Source organism: Macrobrachium nipponense, chromosome 22, assembly GCF_015104395.2.
Source record: "Macrobrachium nipponense isolate FS-2020 chromosome 22, ASM1510439v2, whole genome shotgun sequence".
NCBI classification, from domain to species: domain Eukaryota; kingdom Metazoa; phylum Arthropoda; class Malacostraca; order Decapoda; family Palaemonidae; genus Macrobrachium; species Macrobrachium nipponense.
In genome coordinates, this window is record NC_087213.1 from 55,462,222 (window position 1) to 55,480,200 (window position 17,979).

The 17,979-nt window shown below is 49.4% G+C and overlaps 2 protein-coding genes across 4 annotated transcripts in view; one reads left to right on the forward strand and one right to left on the reverse strand.

Annotated features, from left to right (window-relative positions):
* Window positions 1–5,664, forward strand: part of LOC135198844 (E3 ubiquitin-protein ligase TRAIP-like) — a 65,591-nt gene extending 59,927 nt beyond the window's left edge. The window contains exon 10 of the mRNA XM_064226814.1: window positions 5,543–5,664. Within this exon, the coding sequence (XP_064082884.1) occupies window positions 5,543–5,664 (122 nt within the window). The remainder of the gene's footprint in view (window positions 1–5,542) is intronic.
* LOC135198691 (E3 ubiquitin-protein ligase TRAIP-like) overlaps window positions 1–17,979 on the reverse strand; it is a gene marked incomplete at its 5' end in the record, with an annotated part of 425,152 nt that overhangs the window by 369,056 nt on the left and 38,117 nt on the right.

Below are 17,979 nucleotides of genomic sequence, written 5' to 3' on the forward strand. Positions count from 1 at the left end.
AGAGATCGGTCTCGACGTTCTCAGCCGAGCCAATCGCCCCGCGGCGAGCGGTAAGGCTAGGCCTGCTGCTCGACCGTCACCGCGGTTGACGATCAGCAGCAGCCCTCCACGCACGCTGGTCCTGCCAGCGAGCGAGGGGGAGCGTCAGGTCTGCCTCTCCCATAACGGGTTTGAGGCGAGGAAGGGGTCCCGCGGCCGTCGGTACCAGCCACGGCTGGTACCAGCGGCTCGACGCGCCGAGAGGACGCTCGCCGGTTCTCACCGTGACAGCGAGCCTAGCAGGTCACCTGACGCCGCTCCCATCGGGACCGGGCGGAGACGGTAACCAGCAACAGCTCGCCTGACGCTAGAGATCAGCGTCGACGTTCTCAGCCAAGCTCTCGCCTCAGGCGAGCGGCAAGGCTAGGCATGCTGCTCGATCGCCACCGCGGGTTGACGATCAGCAAGCAGCCCTCCAAGCACGCTGGTCCTGCCAGCGAGCTAGGGGGGAGGAGCGTCAGGTCTGCCTCTCCGTACCTCAACCTCCTCGGGCTACGCCGCCGGGAGGAGCGACCGGTACCTATGAGTGATCGCGAGAGGTGCGCCGCTCGCGACCCCGCTATGACGCCGTATGGACAGGCACGGTTCTAGGATCCGACCAGACCATACGGCGCAATTAGCTGGAGGCGACCGTCAGGGGTCTGCCGCTCTTCCTCCTTCTGAAGGAGGAGTATCTAGGGATCTGTTCTTGTTGGAGGGACTGGACGGTCCTACTCCGCAAGACGCTTTGGTTACTCCGAGATACAGAGGAATTTGCAGAAGTCATTAAGATGATTCGTCAGCATAATGACCTGCGGAAGGATTGCCGCTCCCACCAGCAGAGCCCACGTCTCTGCTCGAGTCGTTTTGGGGCCCGAGAGGGAACCCAAACCGACGGTGGGTCTGCCGCGATCGGAGCTTGCCGATTCTGTCTCGAACCAGTGTCTCGTCTCCGGACAAGAAGGCTCTCTCAGTTCTGGCCGGTCGATCAAGCTACTTCCACCTCCTCTACTGCGACAGCGGCGTTTTCTACGTGTCTTCGGACACCGTATTTAAATACTCCTTCGGTCCTCCTGAGAGGTTTCGACCTCGACGAGGACTGGAATGAGTCGGAGGACGGTATCGGCTCTCTCCTGTCAGGTGTCGATCAGCCCCACCCAGACGACGTTCACAGTGGCGGCAGACCCTTACCTACAGTGAGAGTTCGTAACCCTCCGCGGGAAAAACGTTTTCTCCTGACGATACGTTTTCCAGACTCTGAGAGGCCATCGCCGCAAGGCGATGGCTGCTCCTACTCTTCTCCAACTGCTAGTTCCACTGGGAAGGCGAGCGAGTATCCAATTCCTTCCCCATTCCCTCTCTCCTTACGGCTACGAGGGAAAGGGGAAGGATCCTACAGAGATTTCTTTGTAGGATCCCACGTTCGGGACTGCGCTACCGGGGGGGACCTTCGGGTCCTACCTGACGTAAGCCCCGGTCGTTGAGGAGGAATCCTGCTCCATTCTCGATTTCTACGGGAATCGAGAGGACCACCAGCCGATATCGTTTGACGAATTCGGTGGGGGTTTCGCAGACTGCTTAGAATTCTACGGAATTTGTCAGCGCATTCAGAGTGTTCGAGTTTTTACGATCTTCAAAACACTTACGCGAGACCACGGTCCAAAGTGAGCGAGACGAGAATCCCCGATATGTTACACGATAATCGGGAACCTCGCCTATGCTCGAATTCCTGGAATTTCTAGCATTGTGAAGAAGACTGCTGCTGAAAGAAACTATCTCACAGTAGGCGACCAACCTGAATAGAGGAGATCGGACGGGATATCCAGTTTGGCTTGAACTATCGTCTTAGTATTCTGTTCACCATTGAAGCTTTCCTTCGAGGAAGACTTCTCCCTCACTCTCTTTGATAGAGAACGAAGGTGGTCGATCTCCAATCCTTATTTTGGTTTTCTTGAAGGAAAGAATTTAGGATGGAGATCGTTGTTCAGAATCCTACAAATATACTACGTATATTAACCTCGCGACCTGATTCTGCTAAGCAGTTGAATTGTCCGAGGGGTAGGCGCATATCCTAGTTATTCTACGGATTGCGACTTAGACGAGAAGTATTATAATTGAACTGCAACTCGGGGTTGCCTGCAACCTCCAGGAGTTTTCAGTTTCAATTTTATATACTTATGGTTTTGTCACGACAACACCATTTCAACTTTTATATTTACCGAAATTCGTTTCGCCTAAATATAATTGCCCGAGCATATCTTTTATGCTCGGTAGTTCTAGCCGAACGCATTCCTTCGTGGAATAATGGATTACCTGGCAACTCAGGATGACGAGTCAGCAGGCTCAACCACTGCGTATTGAACTTGCCTGATATAAGCAGCTCAGTATCAGCTGGGCCTCCGAGATTCACGGTCAGTATGTCTCTCTCTCCCCTGCTTGATTGACTACCGAACCGTATCTCTGCCTAACAATCATGGACTTAGGTCTCTGATTAACGGGGATTCTCGCAATATGAAGGACCATCTACTGCGGTGACGCTAGATTCCATCGCCTTCGACATTGCGAGAATTTTCAACAGAGATATCTCTTGGACTCTTGCATCTTTCTGTTTACCGCACGGTAACAGAAGTCTGTACAAGTCTCCTGCTGCATCGCACTGCGATAATGCGAATGATTTTGCAGACATCTGAGTTTGTCTTCAAAATATCTCGTATTCGTAGGTGTACAATTGTTCATTGTTCAACCCGAATTACAAGATGTGTCAGAAGACATCGCCTACTCTCCGACCTGACAGCTCTACCTCCAAATGTTCAGCCCATGAGAAGCAGTTTCTTCAGGCGGCTTTCACCTGTGTTTTCATTACCGAAGAACGCCCCGTCTTTCATTGCAACTACGACTTCTCACCGGACAGCAATGAAATAGCGGGTAGCGTTTTCAGTCATTTGTAAGCACAGGTTATGAATCTTGAGATCCTTCTCTCGATTCATATGTGAAGACGTTAGGTTGCATTCAATATATACCTTCGTCTTCAACGGTACATAGTGTTGTTTCTCCTTAGCTGAGATTCAACAAACATGAGATGTTTACCTTCAGGGACCTAGGTCTCTAGAAGGCAATTGACTTTCGCCTGTTGGGTACATGCTTAAGAGAATCATCACCTCGCTGTCCGGCAATGGTGACAAACAAATACATCATTGGTTTGGTCTCTGGCATAACCTTTAAAGGCGAAGGTCACGTGACTTACTCGGATGCTTTGACAACTTGCCTCCTACCGAACGCAGTCGGTCGGCAGCTGTCAGAGCGCCCGAGTCAGTTACGAATTACGCTGTTGACTTAGTTCGGTTGTTACACAGCAACCATTACTTCGTTTTAATAGCTTGTCACAGTACCCATACCATTGACACCCACCATGGAGTGTCGGTGTCCTATCCACTACCGAGAACTTCGCTGCATGGGGATAGGAGGATGCGAGAGACTTCGTTGCTAACGGACAGACCAGTTGGGTACTGGACATCACCGAAGTAGAGAAGAGGGATAGGTCATGCGACTATTTCCTTCTTTTCCTACTGAGGAACTGCATGACTTCTCCTGCGAAGTCAGGCACCCAGGGGATGGGGATCCGTGACGCTCGATTCGTACCGAACTTCGTAGCGAAGACTAGAACCCTTCGGTCCCTGACGATTGGTTCGAGTCGTTCACATCCCCTCCCTAATGGGACTTCACCGCCTTCGATGGCGAAGGAGATGCTGCCTTGTCACAAGAACTTCTCCTTGGCGGCAGGTACGAAGGCAGGGGTCTGGTCCAACCAGACCACATGCCCTTCCTTCTACCTTCGGGATATTGCCCACAGGTCCTTGGATCTTTTTCCTTGGGACCCGTGGTGGCTGCTCAACACGTTGTGTAGCGAACAGACCCTCGCAGGCTGAACAGCATCGAGTCCTGGTGTGACCGTAAGAATGGATGGTGAATGAGAGTGTGACTGGCTCCTCTTCCCATCTTTTTCTTCCCCTCTACCTGTGGTTGAGAGGGACACGGTCGTCACCCTGCTGGATAAGGACAAGATGCAGGTGAGCTACTCAACAGAGCCCCATCCTATCCCTTTCACTAGGGATAGGAGCGTATATCCACCAACTTCCTCCAACAAGGGGGAGGAAGTGGATGCCAGCTTGAGACAACCCATACTTTATGTTGCCTCTTGCAAACAGGAACAAGTTCTTGCTTGCTGTACGAAGAGATACGCTTGCCTCTCTCTTAGTACTCGGCCCAGAGGTCTGACCATTGATCCTGCGGTGCACACCCCGATCAATCGGACAGAGGCTTGGATCCCTCCCTCGCTCTTACGACCAGGGAGGCATTCCAGGGATGGACGAACACCAGTCTGTTCATCAAAAGACTCAGATTCCTCCCACCAAGAAGTGAGTCTTCCTATTGTTAAAGGACCATGGTGGTTTGTATTACGTATCGGAACAAATGACAATTTTGTCGAAAATTGCATTTTTCCTAACTATACAAACCTGAGGTCCTTTACATATAGTACCCTCTCATGCCACCCCTCACTCTGCGTATTTTGCATGGGCCAAAAGCAAAAGTGATTTGTTTTACCTCCCAGTCGCGCGCGCGCGCGACTGTCGGACAAGCAGTTAACTACCGTTCTCCCTTGTTCGAAGCTTACGACCGTTCCAGCTGCCGCTTAGCTACTTCCTATTGTTAAAGGACCTCAGGTTTGTATAGTTAGGAAAAATGCAATTTTCGACAAATTGTCATTTTTTTACACAACAGACCCATTATATGGGTAGTTCTCTTATGTGGTCTATATTTGCCTAGGTGGATCATCTGATTCATAGGAACATTCTGAATCAGTGTTCATGGCATAAATAATAGAGAGCGTGCATTCTAACTTAGGTTTGCATTCCAACTGGTGGTACTGTACTATTTTTCCTGTTAATCCGTTCAGGAATTTAATTTCTCTTAATATTCTGTCATCCCTCATATTTATGTAATTTGCATATGTAAGACAGTGGTTAACTTAGAGATAGCTTGTTCAGTTTAGTGGTTAACTTAGGGGTAGCTTGTTCAGTTTTTTCTCTATACCCTGCAGTGCAATTATAATTTTAGTATTATTATTCACAGTAGTTACTTAGCTGTCAGTGTCACAGAAGTATGATTATTTCAGTACATAATTACCTTAGTGTTTATGAATATCCTCGATAAAGCTTTACAATATCCTTTGAGTTACAGAGAGTGTCTGGGGGTTTTTGGCCAGACAAAACTTATCTTAGACTAGTCTTGAAAACTTGTATAGGCAAGTCCCTACTTATCGGCGGGTTTGGTATTGGTGATCCGGTTTTACGGTACTTGTGTAGCGATGAAAATCAGCGATTATCGATGCCATGTGCTGATTTCCACTTATCTATGGCGATAATCAGATATTGGTGCAGATCATACCTAACAGAGGTTCCGATAAACAAACAAAAAAATGGTGTTTTTTGAGTACAAGTAAGTGACAAAAATTGCCAATTTTCAGCTACTATTGTCATGCCATTGAAACAGAACCCCACATATAACTGGGGACTGCCTATATTAGGCATTTGCCATTACTATCTTGACAGCAAACCCTGTGAGAAGTTTCTGCCGTATCTCATGTAATGTGACAAAAAGTATGGCATACAGGCAGTCCCCGGGTTACGACGGGTTTGGCTTATGACGTTCCAAGGTTAAGGCGCTTTCAATTATATTCATCAGAAATTATTTCCAGGGTTACGACACCTACAACGCTCATCTGGCACAAGAAATATGACACCAAAAATGCAAAATAATCAATATTTGAAGGCTTTTTGATGAGTAATGCAAAAAGAATGCATTTTACAGAGTTTTTAATGCACCCAAAGCATTAAAAGTAAGTTTTTCTTAGGATTTTTGACGATGTTCCGGCTTACAACGGTTTTCAGGTTACAACGCGTCTGCCTGTATAGGCAATCCCTGGTTATCAGTGGGGCTTCCGTTCCCGATGACGTGACAGTAACTGAAAATTTCCAATAAACGGAAGTCAGCGATGATAGCACCGATCCCTGGTTGTCGACATCAATAACCAGGTACCAGCGCTCCAGTTATTGTCTTTGCTAGACCATCACCATAAATCCAGATCGCCAACAACTGGGGACTGCCTGTAGCTTATATTGCATTATGATAGATTTCTGTGAAGGAGCAAATCTGGTCAGGAGATAGTTTTTAGTATTGTCTTTCTGCCCTTTTTATTTCCTTGCAGTCCTGTATTTTTCATTTCATTATTTTACAATTGTTCCGATACGTAATACAAACCCTCGGTCCTTTAACAATAGGAAGGTAACTAGCGGCAGCTGGGACGGTCGTAAGCTTCGAACAAGGGGCGAGAACGGTAGTTAACTGCTTGTCCGATCGGTGGCGCGCGCGCGCGCCCGAAGAGGTGAAGAATCACTTTTGCTTTCGGCCGCGGGTGGTGAAGGCGTGTTCGTCCTCGCTCTCTGCCCGCTCATCGTCGTCTGCTTTTTTGTTATATTGTGTTTTCTACTAATGGTTTTGTTTGACTTGAAAATGAAACTGTAAGTACACTGTTTTCATTTTCATTACTTAATTATGAATCAACATGGAGCTATCGCCGTAGAGACGGCGATTTCCGCTCTTTTCATGTATTGAACCCTTGAATTATGTCTCGGTGCCGAGGGCGGGCGCACTCGCGCCGAGTCATGTATTTTGGGCGAAAGTGTGTAATTGAAAGATGTAAGTACTCTTTTTCATTATATTTTTGCCTGTGCGTTCGTTGCCGAGAGCTTGATTGCGCTCGGCAAGAGCCTCTTATTTTGTATGAATAGAATGCAATGAAAGTGGATTCGCAATGCAGTTTTCTTTCATTTTTCATTTATTAATGCATCACAATTTAATTTTGGATCAATTTACCGCTCTAACCCGGGAATTAATCCTTACAATTTATTGCTGTGAAAGTGAAAATAGCAAGTGCAGTATTGTTCATTTTCATATATATTATGATAGAATCATATTATTATGGATCAAGTTTCCGCTCTTACCGAAGGGAAATTGAATTGATTTTTCCCTCTTTTAAGTTCTATGAAGTGAATCGCAAGTGCAGTATTCTGTTTCATTTTCATATTACTTTTCACTGCTGTGCGGGGGTAGGGGAAGCGAAGGTCTGCCAGGAAGTCGTCGGAAAGCTCTCCCGCGACTCCCTTGGTATCCGATTCTTCGTCTTCTTTCCTGCCCCCCCGCTCAGCTTCCTCGTATTTTGTTTTTGGGGTCGGGTTCCTTCCGTTCGGGGTGGGGCATGTCTCCCCCCCCCGTGCGTGAGGGAACCCCTCTTACTAATCTGTCTGTGCTACGCAGGTGCTACAGCCGTGGGAGACGACCTTGGACAGGTATGGACCACTGCGGCTGCAGGGCGTGCCTAGCATCCACGATCTGCTGCAGTCTAGCGAGGTCTGGGGCGGTGTACCTTGGAGTGGTCTCCACTACAACCTTCACGGCCGCTTATGCTGCTTCCCCCGCGGTCTACACTCCCCATGCTGTGTCGGTGACGCCGTTCTGCCGCTTTCTAGGGACGGTCGCCGCCGTACCGAGGAGGGGTATGCCGCCGCCGCCTGTGTTTTCTTCGTGTTGCCTGCCCCACCAGACTTCCGCTGTTCCAGCAGCTCGCCCCTGGACCGGCCGCCAGTACCACGCTGGCTGCCGATGATTCTACGAGGCGATGTCTGGGCCTTGCCGTACCTGTCGCTGATGTGGTTCCCGCTACTGGCTTGGCTGTCCCTTCTGTGTTTTTACCGCTGCCGCTGTTCCTGCCGCTCCTGAGCTTGGTTGCTGTTCCTGTCGCTCATGGTTCCTGCGCCTGTCCATGCTGGCCTCCTGCCCATGGTGTGTCTTCCCCAGTCCCAGGTCCTTCCGGACAGGTGCAGTCGGGCCGTGTTGCTTCGGCAATAGGCCCGACTCCGGCCTGGATGGAGGACCTGACGACTGTCCTGCGTGAGCTGACGAAGAAGAGGAAGGTGTCATCTTCGTCTTCGTCTGTTGCTGACCTCTTCCCCTTCGACTTCTAAGCCCATAAGCCGAAGAAGAAGAAGGCTCGCCTCCCCCCCCCTAAGAAGTCTCCTTCGGGAACTTCTAAGGGCCCGTCCCACATCGGTGGGACGGGGGGTCCGGGGGGTCCTGTTGGTCCTTCCTGCTCCTTCGGGAGCCGGGCCCGTCTCCCCTTCCGTAAAGAAGAGATAGACGGGGACCAAGAGGAGTATCGGTTAGCTCTGGTACTTCCTCGCCTGGTGCTAGCGGCGATGCCCGCTACGCCAGGTTTCCGCTCGGTTCTTTCTCGTTTCGCGGGAGCTCCCGCGTGTCTCTCCCTCCCGCGGGAGAACCGTGCAGCCAAAGTTTCGGCGCCAGAGTTCGCTTCGGCGCCAAGCCCACGGCCACGGGAGCAGAAGGCTGGCGGAGAACCGCTCAGGTTGACTCTCGCCAGGCCAGCGGCCGCTCTCGCAGCGACCAGCTGGTAACAGGGTTTTGTTATTCCCCCTAAGAAGACTCCTTCGGGAACTTTCAAAGGGCTCGTCACATTCCGGTGTGACGGGGGGGGTTCCGGGGGGTTTCTTGCTGGTCCTCCATGTTCCCTTCGGGAAACGGGGCCCTCCGGTCTCCCCTTCTGAGAAAGAAGAAGAAGACGGGGACCAAGGGTGTGCTGGCTACCGCGGGTACACCCTCGCCTGGTCTTGGCAGCTCTGCTGCTAAGCCAGGTACCGGCTCGGTTCTCGTCCGCGAGAAGTTCCGAGTGTACGATCTCCTTCGGGTGACCCGTGCAGCCAAAGTTAAGACGCCTGAGTTCGCTCAGCGTCATGACCGAGGCACGGAGCAGAAGACTGTCGAGAGCGCTCAGGTGACTCTCGCCAGGCCAGCGGCCGCTCGCAGCGACCAGCCGGTACCTCGGGTGGACGTGACGGTCTCTCTGACCGGCCACGGGTTGAGGCTGGGAAGAGGTCCCCCAGGTCCCTCGACCGACGGTACCAGCCTCGGCAGGTACCAGCGGTTTGGACGTGCCGCGAGGACGCTCACCGGTCTCACGGCGAAAGCGAGCTCTGCAGGTCACCTGACCGCCGCTCCCACAGGGACCAGGGCGGATACGGTGACCAGCAGCAGCTCTGACGCACGGGACCGGGGTCGACGTGCTCAGTCGAGCCGCTCGCCACAGGTGAGCGGCACGGCCAGGCCTGCAGATCGGATCCCACCGCGGGTGTGTGATCGGCTGCAGCCCCCCACGTACGCTGGTCCTGCCAGCGAGCGGGGGGGAGCGTCAGGTCTGTCTCTCCGATACCTTCAACTTCCTCGGGCTACACCGGAAGAGCGAGGTAGCTAGGAGTGATCGTGAGAGGTGCGCCGCTCACGATCCCGTCACGACGCCGCACGTGCCACGTATGGTCTTAGGACCAACCAGGACGTACGCGCAAGTGATTGGAGGCGACCGTCAGGGGGAGAGGGGGTAGCGTCAGTTCTGTCTCTCCGATACCTTCAAACTTCCTCGGCATACGCCAGGAAGAGCGAGGTATATAGGAGTGATCGTGAGAGATGCGCGCTCACGATCCCGTCACGACGCCGCACGTGCCAGGTTGGTCTTAGGACCAACCAGGACGTACGCGCAAGTGATTGGAGGCAACAACCGTCAGGGATCTGTTGCTGGTCCTTCTTCTGAAGGAGGAGGGTCCTGGGAGGCTGCTCTTGTTGGAGGGACTGGACGGTCCCTACTCCTCAAAGACGCTGTAACTTCCGAGATTCAGAGTAACTTTACCCAGGTTATTGCACTGATTCGTCAGCAGACGACAGCGGAAGGATCGCCGCTCCACCAGCAGAGCCCATGTCTGCTCGAGTCGTTTTGGGGCCCGAGAGGGAACCCAAACCGACGGTGGGTATGCCGCGATCGCAGCTTGCCGATTCTGTCTTGAACCAGAGTCTCTCGTCTCCGGACAAGAAGGCTCTCTCAGTTCTGGCCGGTCGATCAAGCTACTTCCACCTCCTCTACTGCGACAGCGGCGTTTCTACGTGTCTTCGGACACCGTATTTAAATACTCCTTCGGTCCTCCTGAGAGGTTTCGACCTCGACGAGGACTGGAATGAGTCGGAGGACGGTTATCGGCTCTCTCCTGTCAGGTGTCGATAGCCCCACCCAGACGACGTTCACAGTGGCGGCAGACCCTTACCTACAGTGAGAGTTCGTAACCCTCCTCGGGGAAAACGTTTTCTCCTGACGATACGTTTTCCCAGACTCTGAGAGGCCATCGCCGCAAGGCGATGGCTGCTCCTACTCTTCTCCAACTGCTAGTTCCACTGGGAAGGCAACGAGCGAGTATCCAATTCCTCCCCCATTCCCTCTCTCCTTACGGCTACGAGGGAAAGGGGAAGGATCCTACAGAGATTTCTCTGTAGGATCCCACGTTGGGGACTGCGCTACAGGGGGGAGACCTTCGGGTCCTACCTGACGTAAGCCCCGGTCGTTGAGGAGGGATCCTGCCCCATTCTCGATTTCTACGGGAATCGAGAGGACCAACACCAGCCGATATCGTTTGACGAATTCGGTGGGGGTTTGGGCGCAGACTGCTTAGAATTCTACGGAATTTCTAGCGCATTCAGAGTGTTAGAGTTTCTTACGATCTCCAAACACTTTTAGGCGGAGACCACGGTCCAAAGTGAGCGAGACGAGAATCCCCGATATGTTACACGATAATCGGGAACCGTCGCCTATGCTCGAATTCCTGGAATTTCTAGCATTAGGAAGAGACTGCTGCTGAAAAAGAAGACTAATCTCACAGTAGGCAGACCAACCTGGAATAGAGAAGAACAACGGACGGGAATATCCAGTTTGGTGGCTGGAACTATCGTCTTAGTATTCTGTTCACCATTGAAGCTTTCCTTCGAGGAAGACTTCTCCTTCACTCTCTTTAATAAAGAACGAAGGTGGTCGATCTCCAATCCTTATTTTGTTTTCTTGAAGGAAAGAATTTAGGATGGGGATCGTTTGTTCAGAATCCTACAAATATACTACGTATATTAACCTCGCGACATGATTCTGCTAAGCAGTTGAATGGTCCGAGGGGTGGTAGGCGCATATCCTGGTTATTCTACGGATTGCGACTTAGACGAAAAGTATTCTAATTGATCTGCAACCCGTGTTGCCTGCAACCTCCCAGGAGTTTCCAGTTTCAATTTTATATACTTATGGTGTTGTCACAACAACACCATTTAAGCTTTTATATTTACCGAAAGTTCGTTTCGCTTAAATATAATTGCTCGAGCATATCTTTTTATGCTCGGTGGTTCTAGCCGAACGCATTCCTTCGTGGAGGATTGATTACTTGGCAACTCAGGATGACGACCGGTCAGCGACAGCACTACTGCGTATTGAATTTGCCCGAGGCATTTCAGTATCAGCTGCCGCTTTGAGAGAGACTGTTGTTTATGTCTTTCTCACCTGCTTTGATTGAATAACAACCGTATCTCTGCCCAACAATCACGGACTTAAGTCTCTGATTAACGGGGATTCTCGCATACGTGAATGACCATCTACTGCTGAAGAAAACGACCTAGTATTCATCGTCTTCGGTATTGCGAGAATTTTAAACAGAGATATCTATTAGCGAATCTCATCTTTCTGTTTACCGCACGGTAACAGAATTCGGTAATAGCCCTCTTGCTGCATCGTATCCCGATAATGCGAATGATTTTGCGGAATCTGAGTTTGTCCTCAAAATATCTTGTATTCGGAGGTGTACAATTGTTCATTGTTCACCCCAGGATTAGCAGATGTATTGAAAGACATCGCTACTCCCACACCTGCCAGCTCTACTTCCAAACGTTCAGCCCATGAGAAGCAGTTCTTCAAGCGGCTCTCTGTGTTTCATTACTGAAGAACGCCCCGCTTTCATTGCACAACGGACAGCAATGAAATGGCGGTTAGCGTTTTCAGTCATTTGTAAGCACAGGTTTAGAATCTTGAGATTCCTTCTCTCGATTCAGCTGGAAGACGTAGGTTGCATTCATTGCCTACCTTCGTCTTCAACGTCACATAGTGTTGTTTCTCCTTAAACTGAGATTCAACGTCTATGAGATTTTCTTGCCATCAGGGACCTCGGTCTTTTGAAGGCAATTGACTTTCGCCTTTTGAGCTTATGCATTAAGAGAATCATCGCCGCGCCGTCCGGCATCGGTGACTAACAAATATTTTATTTGTTTGGTCTCTCAGCATAACTCTTTTAAAAGGGCGAAGGTCCACGTGACTTACCCGGATGCTTGGACAAACTTGCCTCTACTGATTCCGAACCAGTCAGTCGGCAGCTGTCAGAGCGCCCGAGTCAGTTACGAACGAATGGCTGTGGACTTAGTTCGGTTGTTCCAGAGCAATCATTACTTCGTCTTAATAGCTTGTCAGTATGAGTACTGTACATAACCAAAGTCGAGAAGAGGGATAGGTCATACGACTATTCCCTTCTTTTCGTCTTAGGTAACTGCATGACTTCTCTTGAGAAGTCAAGCACAAAGGATGGGGATTTGTGACGCTCGATTTCGTACCGATCTTCGTAGCGAAGACTCAGAACCCTTCGGTAACTGACGATTGGTTCGAGTCCTTCACAATACCCTCCCTAATGGACGTCACCGCCTCCGATACGAAGGCTATGCTGCTTTGTCCTGTGAGGTGCGACGGAGCTGTCTGAAGAAACTCGACACCCAGGATGAGTGTGGACGCCTCTTCATCATTCTCGCTCGCGTTCCGCAAGAACTTCTCCGTGGCGCAGGTAATGAAGGCAGGCGCCTGGTCCAACCGGACCGGCATGCACCTCCTTCTACCTTCAGGATATTGCCCACAGTTCCTTGGATCTTTTTCCTTGGGAACCGTGGTGGTTGCTCAACACGTTGTGTAGTTAACCCAGACCCTCGCAGGCTGAACAGCATCGAGTCCTGGTGTGACCGTAAGAATGGATGAGGAATGAGAGTGTGACTGGCTCCTCTTCCCATCTTTTTCTTCCCTCTACCTTTGGGTAGAGGGACACGGTCGTCACCCTGCTGGGTAAGGACGAGATGCAGGTGAGCTACTCAATAGAGCACCATCCTATCCCTTTCAGTAGGGATAGGAGTAAAGTATCACCACTTCCTCCAACAAGGGGGAGGAAGTGTGGATGCCAAATTGAGACAAACCCATCATTTTATGATTGTCTCTTGCAAACAGGAACAAGTTCTTGCTTGCTGGTACGAAGAGATACGCTTGCCTCTCTCTTAGTACTTGGCCCAGAGGTCTGACCATTGATCCTGCGGTGCACACCCCGATCAATCGGACAGAGGTTTGGATCCCTCCCTTGCTCTTACGACCAGGGAGGCACCTCCCACCAGGGTTTGGACGAACACCAGTCGTTCACCAAAAAGACTCAGATTCCATCCCAACCAAGAAGTGAGTCTTCCTATTGTTAAAGGAGCCGAGGGTTTGTATTACGTATCGGAATAACAAATGACAATTTGTCGAAAATTGCATTTTTCCTAACTATACAAACCTGAGGTCCTTTACATATAGTCCCACCTCATGCCACCCCTCACTCTGCAACTTTTTGCATGGGCCTAAAGCAAAAGTGATTCTTCACCTCTCGGGCGCGGCGCGTGCGCACGATCGGACAAGCAGTTAACTACCGTTCTCCCCTTGTTCGAAGCTTACGACCGTCCCAGCTGCCGCTAGTTTACCTTCCTATTGTTAAAGGACCTCAGGTTTGTATAGTTAGGAAAAATGCAATTTTCGACAAATTGTCATTTTACTGCATGCTGTATTTTTTGTCTGTTTTGAAGGCTTTTCAATCTTGATAAGAGTGATCTATATATTGACTTGTTAGGATTTCTTTGGTTTATATTTCTCCTCAGTTTTTGCCAAATTGAGTAAACACAAATTCATAGGCAGTATTCCATGAAAGATAGACCCGAGCATATTCAGTAGCATATTCTTTACCTTATTCCTTGGGGCTCAAGTTGATTCTTTCTTTTCAGTTCCAGATTCGTCTCAAGGATACCGAAATATCGAAATTTAAAGAATCAAATTCACAGCTGAATAAGCAGAATAAAGGCCTTAGGTAATATTAGAATTACTTTTGTAATTATGAGATTTTATTCTAGAGCATTATTCAGTACATATTTTCTTGAAAGCTAATAGTTTTGTGCTGCCATAAGGGCAATATTAATTAGTGGAATAGTGCAAGAATTAATTTAAAGTTTTCAAAAGTATCTTGGGCTTCTAAGTCTGTTATAGTTATGTTGGTAATGAAAATGAAATGCAAGGGTTATTTCCCTTGGAGAGTAACTCGAGTCTCACTTATGTTATTGTTTGCTTTCAGGGAAGAATGCAAAACTATTATGAAACAACTGGGTGATAAAGAGAGTACAAATTTGGCCCTGAAGAGTCAGCTGAAGTTCATGGAACAGTATAAAGGAGAGGCTGAGAAAGCGAAACAAAATGCAAGCAGCCTTCGCAACCAACTGACAGAGTTCCAGAAGTAAGTATAGTATCTGATACAATCTGGGACAACTTTCTTTGATGTTTACAGAGATTTCTGCTGAATTGAATGGAGGAACTTAATTTCATGAGAACTTTTGGTTGAAATTATTATTGAAATTACTTTTGTTTTTCAAACATCTAACTCACCTGGTAGTTATATATATAGCTTACGTCCCTGACGTCACGGCAGAATTTCAAAACTCGCGGCAATCGCCGATTGGGTAGTCAGGTGCACCACCTGTGCGCCCTCTACCCAGGTACGTAGAACCGTTCCAACTATTCCTCAGATCTTCCCTGCCGCCGCATCGGTGACATCGTTGGAACTTCGCTTGCTTAGCCCTTGTTTTTTTGCAGCTGATTTGGTGAAGTACACTTTGGCTTTGGCTTTCACTTGATTTGGATTCTTGATTTGGACTTTACTTGACTTTTGTTTGGATATTGTTGGTTTTGACCCTTGCTTGTTTGATCTCTTTTGAAAATTCCCAACATAAATATGACTGCATCGAGTGTGAGAAAGTGTGTGAGAGGTTGCAAGACTCGGCTTGCTAAAGCCTCGATAGACCCTCATTCTATTTGTAGTAAATGTAGAGGTAAAATTTGTTAGTTGTGTGATAGGTGTAATGAATGTGTGGACTTGCCTGAGACTGAATGGATTGAGTATTACCGCTATGTGCGAAAATTAGAGAAGGATAGGATAAGGAGAGCGAAGATTACTATGTCTCGCTCCTCCAAAGATAGTCAAGGAATAGACAGTCCTCTATCCCTCAATGAACCTATTGATCCTTCTTCTGTAGTAGCAGTACCAGATCCAGCTATGGAAACAGGTAAGAGTCCAACATTAAAGGACATGATGACAGCTATTCAAGCCCTTGGCCAACGGGTAGAATCCCTTGCAGAAGATAGGGATAGATTGTGGTCTAATGTGAGAGATCTTAAAGTGGCTAGTGATACGAAAAGTGCAAGTGCAGTGGAGGGTGCGGCTGCTCGGATCTGTCGTGTTTCTAGTCGTAGACCTCTTCCAAGCTCACCAACCCCTGTGAGAAGGAAAATCGACAGACGAAGGGAGGCGAGAGGTTTCAGCTCCCGAGCGGTCGTCCCCTCGAGCGTACCTGTTGACGATCTCCAGGACGCTCACCCTCGCCATTGGAAAGGCAAGCTTTTAAAGTAAAGTGTGGTTCTTCGTCTTCTGATGACGCAGTATCCCAACGGGGCTGGGGGGCGTCAGACTTCAAAATCTAGACCCCTCAAGAGACAACATCCAGTAGAGCAGGACGCCAGGCTTCAAGAGCTGCCAGGATGTACTCACTGGAGCAGCCCGGAGCGCTTCCCTTCCAGCTCCGATATTTGCTCTCCTACCAAGCTAAGACGCAAGATGTCGCACAGGCGGCCGTCGTCTTTGGTAGGAGGCAAGGAAATATCGGACGGGGGGAGGCCTTCGGTGCATGCTGCAACTCCGGAACGCTTCTCTTTCGACTCCGATGCTTGTTCTCCTACCAAGCTAAGACGCAAGATGTCGCACAGGCAGCCGTCGTCTTTGGTAGGAGGAAAGGAAGTATCAGACGATTGGATGCCTTCGGTACATGCTCCAGCTCCTCCTGCGGATTGGCATTCGTCTTCAGGACATTCGTCTCAAGCCGAACAGGATGAAGAGAGAGAGAGATTGATGTTGCGGCTTCCCCAGTCTGTCCCCAGCAGCAAGAAGCTCCGCAGATTTCCTTACTGCAAGATTTGCAGCAGAAGCTCTCCTCATTAATGCAGTCTTATCAGCCTGCTATAAGCAAAGACAGCAAACGTCAAAAGCTTGGACGAAAAGCTGGACGCCAGGACGTAGAGCGTCAAGGTTTTCAAGACCTAAGACCTAGACAACAGACGTCAACATTCTGGACACCAGGATGCAGAGCGTCAAGAGCCTGGACGCCAGGCGTCGAGATTCTGGACGCCAGGATGCCAAGCGTCAATATTCTGGACGCCAGGACGCCAGGCGTCAATATTCTGGAGCCAGGACGCCCCCCAGGCGTAACAAGATTCTGGGACGCCCGGATGCCGAGCGTCAACCAGGGCTGGACCCAAGGACTTCAGGCGTCAAGAGGCTGGACGCCAAGACGCCAGGCGTCGAGAAACTGGAAGTCAGGACGCTGATCGTCAAGATTTTCGATGACAGAGCACCAAGAGTCAAGAAGATGGGTGCCAGGGTCGCCAGGCGTCAAGAGGCCAGCGTCAGGATTCTCGACGCCAGGACACCTGTAGGCGTCAAGAACATTCTTTGGGAGCACCGACGAAGCGCATGATATCGCTAAGTACGTCGGTTATGGGTCAATCGGAAGAAGGGAAGGGTGACTCCCCCCCCTTCTCCTTTTGGTCCGATGGAAGACTTTTCCGACAAAGAGAATCAAAGAGATCTACAGCCTTTGTTAGACTTGAAAAGACTTATGAAAAGTTTTCACGGAAACTTTTTCCGGAAAACTTTGTCCAGTTGCCCGGTCGGTTTCCCCACCTTCAGAGTTCACTCTAGGGAAGGCAACTAAGAAGTCCGACTTCACAAAGATGGTGTTATCACGCTCTTCAAAGAGAGGGTTGAAAATTATGAAGGAATGGATGGACACGAAGAGAGACCAAGGAAAGACAGCTTTCTCATTTCCTCCAGCCAGATTAGCGTCCAGATCTAGCATCTGGTATGATACCGGAGAAGCTCTCGGTATGTAATGAAGCGTATCTCAAGCTACTAAAAGTAAAGACTCACGAGGTTAGGGCCGTAGCAACCTCTGTAGCTTTTTTTTAAACAAAATAGATCCCTTCAGAATATCCTGGACGCAAACCTTCTGGAGAAGCAAGTCAGTGTTTGCGTCGCACCACCTTTACACAAGTGCAGACTCTGTATGAAGACTGCTACATGCTGGGTCCGTTCGTAGCAGCTCATTCATTAGTGGGAGAAGGGACTACCCCTTGAAATCCCATAAACCAATACTCTCTTTCTTACCTTGGAACTATTGAAATTTTATGGTTGTTTGTGGAGACTGGACGCAGTCTTCCTCAATCATTGATCCTTAGTCAGGTGGTCAACTTGTTCCTTGGTAGCGCCCGGAACAAGGGTATTGCAGGGAGTCTAGTCACATAGAGGTTTGACCGGTTGACAGTCTCCAAGAGGTCTTCAGCCCCCTGGGTGGATCGCTGGATCTCACAAGGAAAGCAGACATAATGAAGTCAGCTTCCTTAACAGGTCGAACCCGTAAGTTTGTTTTTAATTAACTCTTATGTCAATTCCAACGATGGTAGCTGTCTCTGACCCTCCACCAAAGGTGTCAATCAGCTATAGATATGACTACCAGGTGAGTTAGATGTTTGAAAATGTTATTTTCATGATAAAATAAATTTTTGAACATACTCACCTGGTAGTTATATATATAATTTAATTCCCA